The 19,334-nt window shown below is 33.2% G+C and overlaps 1 protein-coding gene across 2 annotated transcripts; it reads left to right on the forward strand.

Annotated features, from left to right (window-relative positions):
- Positions 1-917: 917 nt before the first annotated feature.
- Positions 918-13,130, forward strand: LOC138328356 (uncharacterized). 2 transcript variants are annotated; one of them, XM_069275131.1, is made up of 13 exons: positions 918-1,421; positions 2,804-3,310; positions 3,666-3,912; positions 4,366-4,528; positions 5,637-5,986; positions 6,307-6,460; positions 7,133-7,260; positions 8,369-8,528; positions 9,282-9,619; positions 10,027-10,106; positions 10,809-10,872; positions 11,108-11,215; positions 12,620-13,130. In XM_069275131.1, exons 2-12 carry the CDS (start codon positions 2,814-2,816, stop codon positions 11,213-11,215), a joined length of 2,289 nt encoding a protein of 762 aa, XP_069131232.1. In that variant the 5' UTR covers positions 918-1,421; positions 2,804-2,813; the 3' UTR covers positions 12,620-13,130. The 2 variants fall into 2 exon arrangements, with proteins under 2 accessions (XP_069131232.1, XP_069131231.1); XM_069275130.1 differs by having other exon boundaries at positions 918-1,241; positions 11,108-13,130.
- The last annotated feature ends 6,204 nt before the right edge of the window (positions 13,131-19,334 follow it).

A 19,334-nucleotide genomic window follows, 5' to 3' on the forward strand; every position in this document is an offset into this window, starting at 1 on the left:
AGTTACAACACAGAAATTATGTGCTGTAAAATTGTTGTTTTTATACCTTATGTATGTTTAAATGGAAACATACATGCAGAAATCACTTTACAATTACTAATAACACTGTAAAAATAATTGTGGACTACAATTTGGTTTCATGGTCTGACCGTATGTACCCAATAACCTTCACTATATATGTAAATATAATGATTTTGGCAGTACTGCCAAAATTCATTTTCAGCCCTTATTTGTACTTGTAAAATTAAAACCTATGCATTGAAAGTATTTAATTCTCAAAATGTTGGTAACCTTTGGTAATTAATAACATGTTAAAAGCTCATCTTGATTCATGAGCATGAACAATACGGCACATATAACTTTTAATATTTAATTTGTTCAGAACAATACATTTAACCTGAGCTTTTTGTTGTTGTCATTTTGTGTTTTTATACATATAGAAAACAAATAGCAATACCTAATTAATATATTTTAGACTTATTTTACTTTACTACTAATTACAGTGATCATCCTTGCGCTTTAATCAATTGTAAAAAAAAACTGGATAATCGGTTTTTCTTCATTTTAAGACACGTTATTTGTTCAATTCAATTTGACAAAAGAAAAAAATTCGAAGCAGCATAAGCTTCCACATTATTTTAAGTTTCTATGTATAAAGATGGGAAAAACATTTAAAAAATAATAGTTATTTCTGTGAAATGTCCAATTTCATTATCCATGCAAGGTATCATTATGCAAAGCCACATTTGGAAGCCTCATTTCTCTGTTATAAACTTCACCACACACGAGCATTTGTGTACTTGTCTACTCGCGTACCTCCGGTAACAGGATGAACTATAACGTCCCAGAGACATTTAAATGCCTTACGCGTCTATATTAGACTCCCCACACATGTATAAAACTTATCGATCGACATCCACCCGATAAAAGGTACATGTTTACATATGCATACACCTGACAATTCCTAAAGACATTTAAATTACGACTAGTAAACTAGAAACTATTCCTTGGATTACAGAGGACGCACTACTACGTGGTCAAAGAAAACCCTGCTTTTTAGCAAATATTTGGATTTCCAGACCTTCGAACTTCTACGCTGTTATGACCAGACAGAGCGTCGGTGACAACTTAACGTTACTATGTATCGGGGTATTCCCCGTGTGTAGTCTCACAAGACAAGTGGATCACCTAGCAAGGCCCTGCTGGAAAATCTAAGGGTTTTTAAGGGAACTCGGAGTTAGGTATGATTCAGAAGGACAGGATAATATTCAAAATTTGGACACACACGGTGTTAGTAGAGTAATACTGACAAACAAAGTATAATATGACAGTATATAGTATGGACTGTGAAAAAGAAGGAAGGAAGCGGATAATACTATAAGTGGTAAAATAGCGGACCTCGCTAGGATTAGGTTTCACGGGTAAGCGACTGTCTCGGTCGGTACAGGTATTTATATACCTCAGTTATACGTTTGTGATAATGTTTGATTATCCGTTAAGGGCATTGTGTATAATATTTAACGGCATATCGTGGTGTTTGTCAAAGACAGTGTGTATTACCTATGTCTATTTTGATTCCAAAAATAGCGGTACATTGTATATGCTTCTTCACATTAAATAATTCGACCCTCTTAAAGTATACATATAAAGCCTTATACATTTACGTATAAATAATATAATCAGAATATTGACGTATTTTATTGTGGTCTGTAAAGACTCGCTGACTGTTGATTGATAAATCAATTTCTTGCCCTGCATGAAATTAATTTTCTAACAAGTAAACTACGCATGCGCGAGGAAAGAATTAAATCGTCACCGAGATGTTTTGATAAATACTTTGAAGTGCTATATATTAGCACAGAAGAGCAACAGTGACTTTATTCACATAAGGACATGTATATTCCATACGAATACATGAACCAGCATACATGTAATACCGTATACTCGTTAAGCCGGTACTTTTGCGGTGATAATATTTTTACCCACTGTCGCGCGACATCGCTATAATCACGAAAAGTTGATCCACGATATATTGATAAATAGTTGAACCATTAAGGAAGATCGCGAAAATGGTATACCGATAAAATTATCTTTGTCGTTTTTTAAAAAATGGCGAAAAAAATCGCCTTTATTTATCAACAAATTTTGTTTTCTATAATTCAGCATTAATATATCAATATTATATGGTAGTAGCATATTTAATTTGGTTTTTATCATTTATGATTAATTTTATTGCAAAAGTTTGGTACATAGCCTAATTTTTTTCGTTTCTTTATTTTTAATTCTTGATTCTAGCTGAGATACAATTCAAACTTTGATGCATGGTTGTGTTCTATTCAGTATTTATATAATATAAAAGATCAAAAATGCAATTTATAAAGCAATAAACCTATTATTATAAAACATTTTGATGTACTGTTGTAACATTAAATGACATAGCAGTAAGTAATGTCTTATTACATTTCAACACCAAGGACACTAAAAATATGTATTGATAGTACCTAGGGTCAACACTCTCACAACATATAGCATTACTCTTTCAACTGTTGCTCATGTATATTATTATGTAACCTCATATATCTGTATGATATAAGCCATAAACTTTTCCACCAATACAGTCTCATTGACATTTTTACCAAATTAGACCTTTCTTAGTTTGATTCTCTATATTTTCGGGTCATATTTATCGAATGTTACGTGAATGTCCACGAATCTGGAAAAACGGAAAACAAGGTTTTTTGTTAGAGATTTTGATCTATATTTCATAACTATACGTTATTTAATGAATCTAATATGATTTCAGCTAAAATGACATGGGTGCAATATGCAGCAGTAAAGCTAGTACAGCCGTAGATTCGCATCCACCTTCTGCCATTGATCAGTGTGATAGTGTAGTACAGTTGTACGCGAAACACGACACTACTCCAAGAGAACAAACGCCTACAGACGTGAAAGGACGAGTTGGGTACATCAGCACTAGCGAAGCATCACTTCAAGAAACCAATAGTATTCTACCTGATACAACGGATTCCAAAATGCCGGCCAGATTGCCCACGGCAAATGTGACGGTTCCCATAGAAACTGGTGACGAAATGTCCACAACAAAACCGGGAAATCCACAAATGGATATAACATTCACCAATATGAAAACTGCCAAGAAATTATTTGTTACGGAAATTGAAAATAAAACTTCGGAGACTAATTTTGATCCGATTCGGAAAGTCCTAAAAAGAGATATCTCTGACGTGTTTGAAGAATATACAACTCCACCGGACAGAGAAACAATTGGGAATTTTATGGCCGAGATTGGGTAAGAATGCACAATAATAATTTATAGTGTTTATTCCCAAGGAAGAAAACATGCAGCAATAGATACCATATTATCGCCTTGTAATCATTTTTATTCCAAAAACTTCAGCAAGAGATGGTCCAACTACAATGCTTACAGTTCAGAACAATTTACCTGTAAAACTGTTTAAACTGTTCAAAAGTTCACTTAAACAAACAGGAATTTAAGAAATATTTAAAGAGATGGTGCCATACAGTGGTTAAAGGGTTTGCGTTTGAATAGTGTATAGGTTATTTAACAGAAGAACCTGACTGCAATATATTATAAACTACAATTGTATGCCAATACCAACATACTTGTACTTATATTGTTGCAGTTTGGTGAGAACTCTGGTGGAATTGTACAAGTACATTATAGACGACATGTATGAGGCCTTCACTCTGGATACATTAAATGACGAAGGCATTGAAAAACACCTACTTAAAGAAATCCGAAGAATTCTATGGAATTTCTCAGATCAGAGTTCCAAGTTTAAAGATGCCATTGCCAAAACACGACTTATGTTTGGTTTCTTGGCCAAAGATTTAATGGAAATGGAGAAAAACGAATTTGATCAAATCAAGGTATGGTAAATATTATAACATTGTTCCGCTTGTTAGTATAATAATAAGAATGTGTAGAATAAAAATTATGTACAATTTTATCTTACTAAGACGTGAAATAAATTTAGTATTCTTAAACATCCGACTGGCAGTTCAATGCTTATATTTACATTTAATTAGTGAAAAAACGATAAAATAATTCATTAATGTCAAGGACGTAAAAGTAAAAGCCGTTGCAACAGCCATCGTCCGTGTGACAATGCATGCGCTGATCAACGTCAAATGCGTTTGGTAAGGTTACATAGCGGGTTGCAGTGAAAATATAAATATTGAGTTTTGAAATTCAAACAAAGCATTTGGTAATACAGAATGATCAGTGGCTGTTGTGAAATATATCTCCAGTGGAACAATTTGTGTCTCAATCATAGATCTACTTAATGCTTTGTTGAATATTATTATTATTTCGTATTCAAGGGAAGGTCATATCCTTTCGAATCAGCTGTGAGTATCATCCACAACTGTGCCAGAAGTGCCAATATCACAAAGGATATGTATTTGGTGGAACCGCAGCCTGGCGGAGGTCAGACGGTATCTCTCCTGACGTGTCTTAAGCCCTTTCTCCGCTCAGACGATACATGTGCGTATATCAAACATCTTTTTACCAGACTAGTTTATGCATCTGTGGTGATGTTTCTAACTGTTCCATTATAATAATCTTAATCTTAATTTGAAATAGTCCTAAAAGCCTACCAAAATCAATTGTTATTTTAACGGTAATATTGCTATTTATTCCGAGGTTATATTATTTTATGATCTTTTTACTTTTTATTTTAACTTAATCTAGATCATTAGCAATTCAGCCATAGACTACCTGTTTTTGTGGGCAATTTTACATATACATAGGTTAAAAGAACTGTCATGACATACACATGAACGATCAGACTATATCTTCGTATTTTCAAATACAAATTTTGTAACTGTTTCGACAGAAGATGCATGTTACGAACGTAGATTGATGTTCAAGATTGATGAAATCTTGTTGACTGTCATGCCTCAATTACGATATACACCATGTATCATGTCTCTATTTTATCAAAGTTCCTTACTTTTAAGAAGTTCCTTTAAGTTAATAAGTTAAGAAACGTTGATGAAACTGCAATGGGTGCATACAAAAGAAGTTTAATTGTTATCACTATATTCATATACTATAATTATAATTTACATATATATAATATTTAAAATGAATAGTCGGACAAAGGGAGGCTAAAGTCGGTAGAAATTATTTTGATATATCAGTATAATTTCTTATGAAATAGAAAAATTAAATTTCCTGTCTAAATTGCTAAGCATGCAAAGAAATAAATTTATATTATAGGAACCCTAAAACGTCCTCCCGGCTGGCTATGTCCGTGTTGATATTCCCACGCAGCCTCGCTTTCAGAATTTATTTTTAGAACTGTGCTAAATTTTCACGTGGCTTTTCCATAAAACTGGTCAATGTAAGCTAAACCTGGCCATTGTTTTAATATAAAATGACATTTGAAAGGCTAATGAACACATTGGGACTGGTTTCATTGCCCGACTATTCAATTTAATATTATATCAAATCAAGGATTCAAATACATATCATATGTGTAGGTATATATAATGTTTGTTCAGCTTTGACGTTAGTCTTATCCTTCATTTGTTTTAAAATCCGCATTTCAAATGGCTCTAAAATAATGTATAGTTATGTGATATTTCAGTTGTGAAACTTCTTACATTGCTGGCTCTGGCGCATATGATGGACGATAAAGAGAGCAAGGCGTTACTGGAAACTGACAAAGCGATATTAAACTTCCTCCTGGAAATGATCAGGGCAGCTACAAAATCAGAAAATAGACGACAGCAAGGATTTTCAGTTGAGGAACTTTTAGATGGGCTATCCCGAATAGCTAGAAACGATAGCAACAAAACAAAAATCATGGAAATTCCAGATGCTTTTGGGCTGCTCAAAGAAATTATTATAGGTAGCAAAGTCGAAACAGAAATCTTGGCTGGAGTGAAAATCATCTGGGAACTTGCATTCGACAAAACCAATTGTGGCAAGATCAAGGTAGGTTTTTATGCACTAACAATGGATCCCGTAATCTTTGGGATATATCTGAAGTTTATCTTAGTGGCCATATGGCATGTCAATAACTAGATGTTCTACTATACATGGTAAGTTTTCAATATACATGATTTTACATCGTACGTCGTTTGTTAAGGTATGTTGCTGTGCAGAGAAAACAAAATGTCGTCCGTTTTTTATTGGCTATTTTTATGCTGCATTTGTATAATTTGTACATTTGATATATCAATGTGTTTCTCGAAACTACATTTATAGCTGTTTTTCATATGGAATTTATATTTGGTATTTTCACCCACCTATAGGCCAGTACGGATTTAATGAAGAGGTTAAGAGAGCTAAGAAGACATCCTGGAAATGCCGACCTTGCCAATGCAGCCTCATACACTTACTTTGTGATCAATGACTCTGACGAAGACACGGAGTCTGAAGATGATGAATTAGGACAAAATATTGCAGGTTAGTAGCCATTGTTCGCACAATCCTAGTTTCATCAATTTTCTTGAACTTTAAGAAAGTTTCTTTTTTTTCCAAAATAAACACAATTTTATTATCTTAGAAGTTTCCGGATAGCTGCCAGGGTTGGAAGCCCTTGGATCAGCCCTGTCACAACATATAGCCTTACACAGGATGTCCCTCTCTCAACTTTTGATCATCACTTTCAACTTTTTCACGTTTTACCCAAAATTTGTTATGGTGTATTTAACTTATTTTATTAGTGATATAAAGTTTTTAAAGATGTTTAGTAGCTTAACGTAATTAAAGTTTAAGTTCGGGATTTTTCATAGTTAAGGGATTTTGATAAAGTTGTTGTTATTATGATTTTATAATACCTATCAATGTCTAATTAACAATTGGAAATTTACATATACATGCACAAATGAATCCTTGGTTAAAACAGATATTTTTTACCGATAGTCACATAATGTAGATTGTCGAGGGTATTACAACACATTGTGATCCCGAGAGTAGAATATCACTACCCGTTATATTCATATATAAAAGCATAAAAAGTTTTTTCTCTTATAACTCGACGTTTTTATATTGATATCCCAATCAAAATGTAAGTCAATTATTTACAAAAAAATGATATCTGATGATACTTATATAAAGCTATTTCAAATTGAACAGATTCCTCGAAAGTCTCGAAGAAGAAGAAGAAGAAAACTCCACCTGCTGCTCCCCTGTCTACAATAAAACCGATAACTGAACAAATCATGCTGAGTTACAACTGGACACATCAAAAGATGCTACTGAAGGTAGAAATCGGACGGTATTTTCCATTTTTAATATAATAGGTTTTTTCTTTAGATTACTCTCCGTTTTGTTCCTCTCATATGGTCTGGTTTATTCGGTAGGTTAATTAGCATATAAAGCAGCAGCGCTATCACTTCCGGGGCGTCCGCTTTGTCTCTCTTGTTTATAAGCAACGCCTATTAATAGTTAGTGACACCGATTTGTAAGGCGATAAACAGGCATTCTTGATGCTCCAGAGGTTTCTATCACTGACTTTATATACATCGATTGGCTATCTCCTAGTAAAATTGAAGGCACCAAACGACATAGGTAATTTGATCTTTTGATGTATACTAAACGGATTGTATAACAGTACAATGTGGTTGACTGTGTTGCTTTGAAGTTTGGAGTCGCTCTTTTTGTAATCTTCAAATCAAGTATCTACAGGCCTGTGATTGGTCAGTCATTTTCTCCTGAACTGCCTTCAGTTTTGATATGAGATAGTCCAGGGATAGATAAAATGCATGTTCTATAAGTGCTAGTAACCCCTGGAGTATCACAGATGATAAAGAGGAAGCTACGGAGGTCGCTTCCGTTACACCGCGACATTCCATGCGTTTCAAAATAATGAAATATGACCCATCATAGCCCGGGATGCAAGCTTACAAAATATTGTGACATTGACATGAGTTTTTCTATTTCAATTTTCCTCATTCATTTAGAGGCAAACATATGCAAAAACATTATTTTTGCGTAATGAAATTGTCCAGGAAAAGAACAACAAGTAAATTAGTATTTGAAAAATAACATTACCCGGGTAGTTTTGTAATTTGTTCTATCGTAAGAAGTTCAAAACTAAAATCTTCTTAATACTACAGAAAATATAATCTGATCAATGATTCTATTTTCAGATGGTATAGTTCAAGCGCAAACATCTCTAAAAGTTATTCGAGAACTCCATTTTTTCGTTATATATATTAAATCTATATGACAAATGATAGAAAAAGACTTATTAGGAAAATATTACATGGGCTTTTATCTGTTTTAGATGTGTGTTCAGGAATTGCTTATCGATGTTCAATATATTTCTTTCATATGTATGTATTTTATAGATAGAAAATATCACTGCAGGTTTATGACAAGCTGACAACACGTGGTTTCCCAGTATGGATGGATGTTTATCACATGAAGGGTAACCTCCTTGATGCAATGTCTCAAGCTATCAAGGAGTCAAAGGTCGTCATCATGTGTGTCTCGGAGCAATATGGCGAAAGTAAAAATTGCCGAACAGGTCAGTTTAATGGGTTAATATCATCTTAAAGAAGGTGCTAAAATACGAGCAAAGCTCAAAACACGAAAATAAGAATTAAATTTACAAGATCACTGGGATCTTGACCATGACAGACAATATTTATTTTATTTGTGATGACTTGATTTAGCGATTCTGTCGATTTTGGGTTTTTTTCAAATTGAAAGTGAAATTATTTCGAAGTTATTTACTATTTGCGAAATCTAAGTAATTACAAAATGTATTTAATCTATTCGAAAACAGATATATTTTTGTAACACCTGTTTTTGTTATAGTGTATGTTCCATTAAATTTAAGATGGTATGGAACTGAGTGGTTTAATTGATTTTGAATACAAGGAATACATTTAACATTGAATTCCTTAGAGCCACATCTTCTCAATTAATTCATTTTTATACGAATTATACTTTTCTTCTCCTTCTAATCAAAGATACATATTGAAAAAGTATGGAATCTTTATATCACCTCGAACGAAATTTCTGGCAATCTTTGGAAGCATATCATTCTCGGAAGATCCGGGAATGTCGGAAATCTCTCCGAGATGTTGCGGTTGACTTTTTTTCACTTAATAATATGACCTTCTTTGTAAAGTATGAAATAAATGTCTTTTTATTGTTCCATTTAAAATGAAAAAAAAAATCGAAAATCATTATTGGATGTACACGATGTATTATATGAATGCAATTTTCAAAAATAAATCAAAGGGATAATTCAAAGCTGGTTTAAATTTAACAGAGGCACAGTACGCACGGAAGAAGGACAAAATCATCATTCCGTTTATGATGCAAAGAAATCCGAACTTACCGGGCTGGTTGGACATGATGATTGGGGAAGACCTGTATTACAAATTTTATGATTTTGGATTAGATGACCAGCCAGCATTCGAAAAACGTATGGAAGAGGTTATCAAAGCAATATCCCACCACATAGAACCTGGTCCACCGAGTGCGTTACCCGCAGTGACAGCGCCACCTGTAGACAGAAAAACTGACCAATCAGTAACGACGACAGCGAAACCAACAACAGAACAAGATACTACTACAAAACAGCCAAAAGAGAAGAAGCCTAAACAGGTAAACATTATCATCTGCCTATTGCTTAAACTAGCGTATAACCAGAGAACTGAAATGCGTGGTAATTTTCGTGGAAATTAACTGACAATGAGGAAAGCAAACAAAAAAAACAAAAAACAGCGCAAAAAATGTTCACCTAAAGTACGGTGGTGTAGAATCAGGTGGGTCCATTATTATGTAGGGTCTTTTGAAGTTATCATTATATATACCCTTTAATGGAATGTGTTATATATTGGGCTACTTGCAGGCTACTTCAACGAATATTATCACATTTTTATTTTGAAAATATGTATGACATAGTAAAATGATAGGGTGTAAGGAGAGGAAAACACTAGTCTTTCAACCAGATACAGTGTATTGTCATATAAGTAGATTATCTTTCCTAAATATAAATAATGTGTTTTCAGGGCAAAAAGAATGCCAGTCCGTTGAAGTCGTGGACAGAGGATGATAAAGATAAATGGCTTAACGACAATAGGTTGACAACGTAAGTACTGCGTTTTATATCTGCCTGCATCATTGATACTCCAGGCGTTCCTATCACTTACGATCTCTACACCCCTGGACTATCTCATAGTAACATTGGAGGCAGCTCAGTGGAAAACATCTGAACCAATCACAGTCCTGCAAAGATTTTCATTGAAAACTACAGAGAGAACGACGCCCCAACATCAAAGCCACACAGCCAACCATAGTGTACCGTCAAACGGCTCTTTTTTTCATGAACATCAAACGGCTAAATTACCTGTTCTGTTGCCTCCAATTTTACTATGATATAGGCCAAAAGTATCGAGAATTATTTCCTTCTTACGATGACATTTTTAAATGTAATCTACTATGCAATAAATGTTCAATTTTAGGTTAAGAAGTAATTCCCTATTTATCAAAGAACTAACACCAAAGATGATATTCCAGATAGAACTTAACATACAACGTATGTTTGAAGAATACGAATAACTGAAGTAATTTCTTTAGCATGGAATACAATAGAAAGCCATATATAGACCTATGCGATTTCATTTTCAGTTCTCAGGATTAATATCTGGTCCCTTCATATCGGAGACCACTGACTGTAATACGCTTCGCTACACTTATAAGTACGATAATTATAGCATTGAAGATGGTGGTCTCATAATCTAAGATTATATTGGGTGTTTTTATTGAAGCCAGATCTTATATTTTTATACAGCTATGCAGGGATGAACCAAATCACGTGTGAACAGCTACAATTCCTAGTCAAGATATCTGTCAAGGTATGTAATGCTAAAGTGATATTATTCCGTCCATAAGCAAATAGTATACAAAAGTAGAAATTTACACTTGTCATCATAATATGTAAATTTCTTTAGCGGCTCCTCAATCATCTCTTTGTTATATCATCGATTTGTATTTAACGAAATTTTGAGTATTTACACTGTACCCATTTGATGCGTTTTGAATTACAATAAAACAATTAGTTGACAGGTTTTTTCACGATATGTTCTACAGGCCCCAGAGTTTTTCTATAGATCCCTAAAAGAGGAAGTTGGACTGAAAGGTCTGGAACAACTGATGAGGGTCAGCAACGCCATAGAAAAACTGGCTGAAGCAGAGTAGGTATGTGATTCAAGGAGAGAGTGACACAATCAGTTTAGCCAGTGGTGATATTTACTATGAAAGCCAGAGATGAGGATCTAATACTATCAAATAGAACCTGGAACTACTTTTGACACCATGATAATGTCCTATAGTACCATGCATAATGCAATTATCGCGGCCTGTTCGTTGGTGTTTAACTAAAGAATTATTTTTTCTGTGTGTCGGAAATTCCATTATTGAATATTTTCATGTCTCAGTTCATTCGCGATATTCCAGTGTATATCTTCAACCTCTGGACTAGGTTATAGTAGAACTAAAGTCGTTTCAGGAGAGAAAATATTTGACTTACAAAGACTTCAGTTGGAGATTACAGAGATACGACGATAAACGTCAGAACCATACAACATGCAGTCATTAGATTCCTTTATTGTACACCAAAGGACCAATCTACCTGTCTGATCTGTTTTCGCACACAGAACCTTCAGTTTTGCTATGATGTAGTCCAAGGGACGATATAACGACAGTGATAACAACCTCTGGATTATCGAGGATTTTCTTATTTTGGACAGAAATAAGTTAATAGTAAAGTAATTTGAAAATATAATAATACGTTTTCATGAAAATGTAATGATAGTGCTGATTGCTCTTTATGTTAAACATTGTAGTGATGAATTTTACCGTCCAGTCATGAGACACCATGCGTACCGAGAACATATGTTATATACATTTATACTGTATTTTAGTATTTTTTAAATTCTATTTTTATATTACTTAATTCATATATTTCTTATTTCTTTGTGTGATAATTTGCAAAGTATTACGCAAAATGTTAGTATGCGCAAACTTATGACAGACAATCTTAGCACAAGTATTTATCATTGTCAATGGACATGCTCCCGTTTTAAATTTTGTATACATTTAAAGTTTAATTTGTCATTATTAATAATACAAATAACAAGAGCAGATCTCTCATATCTATTTCCTACACAGTTAATTAACTTTTCATTAAATCAATTAGTGGTAATGCTGTGTTACCGAAATCAAAACTTTCCTAAATTCATTACATAGATGTGCAGTATTATTAAGAATTTCTGTAAAAACTGAATTTCGGAAGAGGTTTGAGTTTGCTCCTATTGAATCATAAAATTATCGTTAAACCTGGTTAGCCCGAGCGTGCGTCTTAAAACCAGACTGGGATACTAATATTGTGAAATATATAATTTTTCATTTAAGTATATGGTTCAAATAGTAGGAATAAAATGTTAACTGGATCATTGCATTAAAGTATTGTTATCACATTAAACTGTTAAATAATTCATTATGACAAATACATTTTTTATTACATTAAATTATGATTATTACATTTCAATAGAAGACAATCATCTATGGATCAGACTTTTATCAGTTGTTGTGCCTTTGCAGAGAATTCGCGATAATCCGGACGCAGATAGTCCGGAAAAGTCGGAATCCGGACATAAATACTAGATCTGATTATTGACTGAGAAAACGGAATTCGGCAGTCCGGAAAAAAAGCAATCCGGTCGTCGGTTTGAACTTGGGATGCAAGTGTCCGGATTATCGAGGGTCAGTGTATCTGCTCATTTTTGTCATATTGTTTGTGTACATTTACATTTAAATATGTTGTTCTTTCAATGATTATTTGTTTACTTCTCATTAATTTACCTATGGCTCTTGTTTTGAGTAGATCAAAGTGATAGATATCATTACTATCTGATTAGTATTTAGTTTTCTTATACGTACGTGCCAACCTGTGATACAATGTATTTTGTCAACATTCTAGATATTTATGTAAATGTATAATATTTTTTACTAATGCAATAGATTCCTCAAAGACGAGACGAATATCAAAATTTGCACCTATTGTGAGATGCAATGTATTTTTATAGTTGATATTAAATTTTAAAATATTAAATTGTGTTTTTGTAATACATGAACATGTATTGCTGTTGTAAAAAATCACTTATTTTGTCTACTTGACAGAGGTAATAATTACCTGATTTGATATCACTTCATGAAAAAAAATAACGGCATATAGGTCGGTACATACATGTATAAGATGAGAAATTAGCGGGAAAAGCTAGTGTTGCACAAGCTATATATAGCATACACGTATATGCAATGTCATCTTCTTTTTACAAGGATGTTCTAGACTGACGATATCACATTCCATTTGTCTTTTGAAAATGGAAAGCGAGCTAAACGTGGAATGTTAAAAGTTGTATTATTTGTAAGCATTGAAATATCTTACTACAGTATCTAAAATACCAGAGCTTTGAAGACATTATGAAGTGGTTTTTCAAAGCTCTGGCATCTATGTATAGACAATAGATTCCTTAGGAAGATAGTTCCATGCTTATCTTTGCATTGCTATCTCATTTCGAAGGTGGACAAGGAAAACTGTCTCTCTTATATACTCTACAAAATAGCCATGTCGACAGTGACAATGCAACACTAGTGACGTGATAATGGTCACGTTTTGGGTGTTAAACTATCATATACTTAATTTTGGATTGACTAGTTTACGCGAGCCGCGCTAAACCAGTAGTTTAATTAAATGCCCCGACATATGACCATAAGCCCTCAACATCTGGTTCGCGAGTTCCAACCCCAAGTATGGCAGTTGCCAGGTAATGACCGCTGGACGGTTGTTTTTCTCCGGATGCTCCAGTTTTCCTCCATTAACAAACCTGGCACATCCTTACATGACCCTTGATGTAAATAGGATGTTAAACTAACTAAACCCAAACTCAAATGGTTAGTTTACACAGAAGTGGCAAGTGAATGTAAATATTATATTCAACAGAGCGACAAATATGGAGCCACGTGCACCGTCTGCATTCTCTCATAGAAGTCAATGAAGTCAATTCCATAAATTCTATCTGAAAGTTTACAGTATAAAATTAACTTCCGTATTTCTCTCAGACCCAAAACCATCACATGAAGAATTAACCACCAAAGTCAAATGTCACAGCATATCATTTCGATCATAGGGGATAGGTTTTCTTTAGCAGACACTATGACACACAGTTCATACCACCCAAGGACTTCTGCACTTGGAATTTGTTGTATTTTGGAGTTTGTCTACTGGTACATATGTGCTATATTTCTACATTTGGTCATGAAAACCGAAGAAATTTTCCGAGGAAACAGGACCAAGAATTTACTCTCTTTTCCCTGAGAATCGGGTATAATCTGTGCATTTAAGTTGGTAAATGTAAGATAATTTTATCAACGGTGTAGGCTTCCCTCTTCCAGCTAAAAATTGTGAATTGAGTCATTTCCGATTTTTTTTATTTGTTCATTGTTCAATTTGCGATAGGAAGAAATACTTCAATTTGGCAAAATGTAGAATTGAACTATGCAGCATAAAGGTAAAAAGCCAATCTATCTATTCTTCTAGAGAAAAATGCAACAAAAATAATTGAAGAATTTCGAAATGATTTAATAAAGGTTTTAGGTTAAATCAAAGCATGTAAATTTGTTTAGAAAGAGGAAATGTAATTTGGAGAAATGATAAAAGTTCTAAATATGATTATCTATTTTGTTTAACTATGATCTCGTTAAAACGTCACTGTATTATTTCCTGTATCTATTTCATTGCAAAATTAACAAAATTTGAATTTCTTTTAAGATAATTATTGTAAATGCATTGTATAGTTGTAATTGCTTTTATAATTTTTTATACAAATTTTAAGCACTGGCTATTTTGGCGGCTATTTTAAAAAGGTGAATTTCTTACATTTTGCAAGAAGTGAAATTTCACACTTTTTAAATTCAATATTTTTACTTAGCTCGTCGTTGCAACAACATTTTTAGTTATATCAAGTTAATGTTTGCTGTTAATCTTTTTTTATGCTTACTGAGGTGAAAGAGTTGGGGATTTAAGTGTGGAATCATAACTAATTAGGTTTATTATTTTTACATTTTAGTGAAAATAGAGTTTCTTGAATTTTTAGGAAAAAATGCTGAAAATTAAAATTTTATATTGGAATAAAAAAATCAAGCACACTGATCTCTATTTTAATGATGGTTTTAGAAACAGTAACTTATTTTCTTTTGACATGCGAAATGTAAGAAAAAATTCTTTTTCTTTGAACCGTTGAATCTGCCACAAATTGTATAAAACGGGGCATATTTATCTTCACAATATAGAGGGTAGGGGTAACATATACAGCTGTTCTATGTAAAAATAATGAGTTGATTGTGTGGTATTATCATTTTCTTCAAGAAAACATTGGCTTTGTCAATTTTGTGAATAACTATACATATCGGACAACTTTTTTGCAAAATATCGCTTTAGTTTGTCGTGTGTATGCCCAAATAGCCATATTTGATTCATAGTTTAGCTCAAAATCAAGCACACCACAATATTATTTATATTTCATGTTTAACTTTGGTATGAATTCCTCTTTCCAAAAAATCTATATATTAAAAAACCAGAACATATCCTTAAGAATATGCGAAAATTCCTACTCATAAAAGTATAAAGTATAAAAGAAAAAATCGCATTTTTTTCCTCACGAAATTCTCTACTTCCTGAACTTCATTCTCAATGTAAAACTGACAAAGAATGCATTGCTGTCAGAATTGCTAAACTCACCCCTCTCTCTTTTTACATAATTAAACAGTTTTGCTTGAAATGAGAGTAAATCAATATGTTTGTAATCCATTAAAATAATTGTTAGCTTTATTGTTTTGCAAACATATTGACATGAAAAGTCGCTTACCTATTTCACAGAATATTTTTACTGTGTTCTGTGATAGTTGCACCAGATCAATCACTTTAATGAAGAGGGGATAAAAAGGTGATGTAAAAGAATGAAATCTCACGCTACGTCCTTTATAACTACCAACCGCTATCAGTGATGATTTACCATGGGCATAGCCCAGCAGTTGGTATACCACACGATATCTCAAAAAGTTTTACAAAAGACACAGGACATTAAAAAATGATAATTAGCCTACAATACGCGATTTCGGACGTTGAACTAAACAAATGTGTATTTTGTGACTTTCTTTTCCATGCAAAGAAAATTTGTCATTGTCTATTATTCATGTAATAGTAAGTGAATATTATTATTGATACAATCTGTATATGATGCTGTATACTCAAACTACTAGTAAAACATATTCACTGTAGCAAATATCAGGAAGATTTGATGCACAAATAATGCCGTTATTGGCAAAAGCTCAAAAATGTTTTTTTTTTTAAAGCAACTAATAAGGCAAATTAGGCTTTTAATCAAGTACTTGAAAGTACAATATATATACTCCTCTCCAGCTTTCTGTCATTGTGTTTATTTCAACTTGTCTTCATCCCTTTTGGAGCCTGCCTGGGGGAGCCTTTATCTTCTCATTAAGCTTCTCATCTAGCATATCATTAACACTACGACGGAATCTATCTCCAAGTCTGTTACTTATTTCATCTGTTTTGATCCTCGCAGAACTATCAGTCATGGATGTGACAACCAGGCAGAGTAAAATGACAACTAGTGCCGTTCTCATCGTGTTTCTGTAACAAATACATATTTTTTTACCTTTATTTATAATATTCTTCTTCAACGATTAAACAATTTACTATTTAAAATGACCAAGGTACGATATATATTTTGTTTTCATAAAAGTTGAAATCAAACACTTTTGTTCAATGTCAATAGTAACCTGAAAATTATTTAATATCAATCCTGCTATATCGACTGCAAACAACATTTCGTTATTGCAAACATCATCCTCGATACTCCATGGGGGTTCCAATCACTTTCGATCTCTACACCCCTGGACTATCTCAAAGAAAAACTGGAGGAAACAGAACAGAAGAGGTAATTTAGTCCTTTGATGCACATCAAAAGAGCCGTATAAAGGAATTTTTTGCCTTTGATTGGCTCAGATTCTTTCCTCTGAGCTGCCTTCAGTTTTTCTATGAGATAGTCTAGGGGTGTAGAGATCGTAAGTGATCGGTATCGAAGATGTGCAGACATAAAAGTAGCAACCTTGAGCTCTCTAAACGTAATGACTATATACACAGAAATGATTATGACAGTTCTTCTAACTATTTCGTCCGCATCCAGAAACTTGGAATTGAACATTTGATTGGCTAATCAATATCACCCTAAATATCATTGGTATTAACATTATCTGGACAGAGTATTCATTTTGAGGCATGTAACATGGTAAAGTGATGTTTAAAATAATGCGTTACGAAACATCCGCAGTGCTGCAGCATACTACTTTTAACTACTTAGGTAAAATTTTAAATGGTATATTTGTGTAATATTGCAAAATGGCGGCTCCACCTGTCCACTCGCAAGGGAGACAATGGCGAGGTGGAAAATTATGATGCTATGAATTATCATTAAAGAGATATAATTCCGTATTTTGTTTCGAGCAACTATTCCCCTAATTATTACGGATTTACAGCAAGGGTCAAATTTATACTATACCTGTTCAATCAAAAAGGATAGGGTTTCAGGCAGAGACTGCAGCCTAGCGAACGCGACCTAAACATATACATGTACGTGTTTGTTTTAGACAATAAACTTAATTTGGTCAAGTGATATTTGCCATTTGTTTTACTGCTAACATATCAGCACATGCTACCGTGAATACAATAATGTGTGTTAATCGTAAATGTCTCGTATCAGGGCTCAGTTTTATGAACATTCCTTAACTGTAAGGAATTCCTTAACTTGAAATTATCCGTAGGAAAACATTACATATTTTAAGGAAGCGCTCCTTAACTTCAGATTTTTCTTAACTTCTGTAATGCTTTCCTATTGATAATTTTAAGTTAAGGGATTCCTTAAACTGGGCCCAGAACATCCTACTTTTCGCTATAACAGACTTAAAATATAATATATGATACAATGTACCAATATGTCAAAACCATAAAAGGATACAAATTTAAAGAAATTGTATTCATTTAACTTTGTTGTTATTTCGAATTTACGTATGACTTGGGTTGGTTTTTACTATAAAAGGAAAGATTGAAACAAACTCATAATGCATCTTTGTTATTTTACATTAATGAGTCAACCTCAATGTTAAAAGCTAAAACAAAATTATCTTCTGATACTACAGAAATGGCAAAATTAATATAGCCTTTTGTATGTTTTACAAATGATGTTTTTCTTACCTTATTCGGTATTTATCGATAGATGTAGATAAATAAGTGTAGATAAATTTGTGGATAAAAGGTTTCTAAATCGTTGCATCTTTTATACTTGACTATTAACCGCATTTAATCATGACTAAACCACAGCTCGATACTAGGTCTATTCAATCATAGGAGGTGGCCGTCTAGTACATAACTGACAACCAAGGACGCGTTTTTCAAACATTGTAACACGTGGACTTTGTTGTACCGCAAATATATCTACATCTATCGACAAATACCGAATAAGGTAAGAAAAACTATATTTGTAAATTGTACAGGTCTTTTCATGTCTCTTCTGTAGTAGTAAAGATAATTTTGTTTTAGCTTTTATCATTTACGTTGACTCCGTCATGCAATGTTAGTAAGTGTCTACCAGTGTATGTCAAGTTTTATGTATAACAAACACTTTTTATAAAAAAACCGTGATATTCGAGTTATCATACACATAAAGATATATAAAAAATAAAGTTATTTATTTCTGTTTTAGAAGATGAATCAACCCAAGTCATTAATGTTTTCATAAGAGTTAAATCAGAAGGTAAATCCGGATGACTATAAGGAATAGCACAGTAGCACTAAATGAATAAAATATCTATCAATGATATCATTCTAAGGTTTTGTCAGTTGGTATATCGTATCCGATATGAGACTGATCAGAACAACATTTTGATATCATCATCAAATTGGACTAATTATCTAATCTAAAGTTTGATTTGCTTTGTTTGAAACGTTGTTAATGAATGGAAAGAATGTGATCTTATAAATGGTGGCGCCTGGTATCCGTCTGTCAAAAAAAACTTCATCATAACCGCTGGTCTTAATTTAACCAAAGGTAGGGTTGCAAAATCCAAAAATCCGCCCACGCTCCTTTTTGCAGTGTTAAAGGTCTAGGTACATTACTAGATTAAATATGCGTTTTATCTATTTTGCCTTTTCAAAAAAGGCATAAAGAGTCTATAATGA

The sequence above is a fragment of the Argopecten irradians genome, chromosome 7, assembly GCF_041381155.1.
Source record: "Argopecten irradians isolate NY chromosome 7, Ai_NY, whole genome shotgun sequence".
NCBI classification, from domain to species: domain Eukaryota; kingdom Metazoa; phylum Mollusca; class Bivalvia; order Pectinida; family Pectinidae; genus Argopecten; species Argopecten irradians.

Coding starts and splice junctions, on each gene's coding strand:
- LOC138328356 (XM_069275131.1), top strand. CDS start 2,814: ATGGGTGCAATATGCAGCAGTAAAGCTAGTACAGCCGTAGATTCGCAT. Junction 10,107..10,808: donor AACGACAATAGGTTGACAAC/GTAAGTACTGCG, acceptor ATTTTTATACAG/CTATGCAGGGATGAACCAAA. Junction 10,873..11,107: donor TAGTCAAGATATCTGTCAAG/GTATGTAATGCT, acceptor TATGTTCTACAG/GCCCCAGAGTTTTTCTATAG.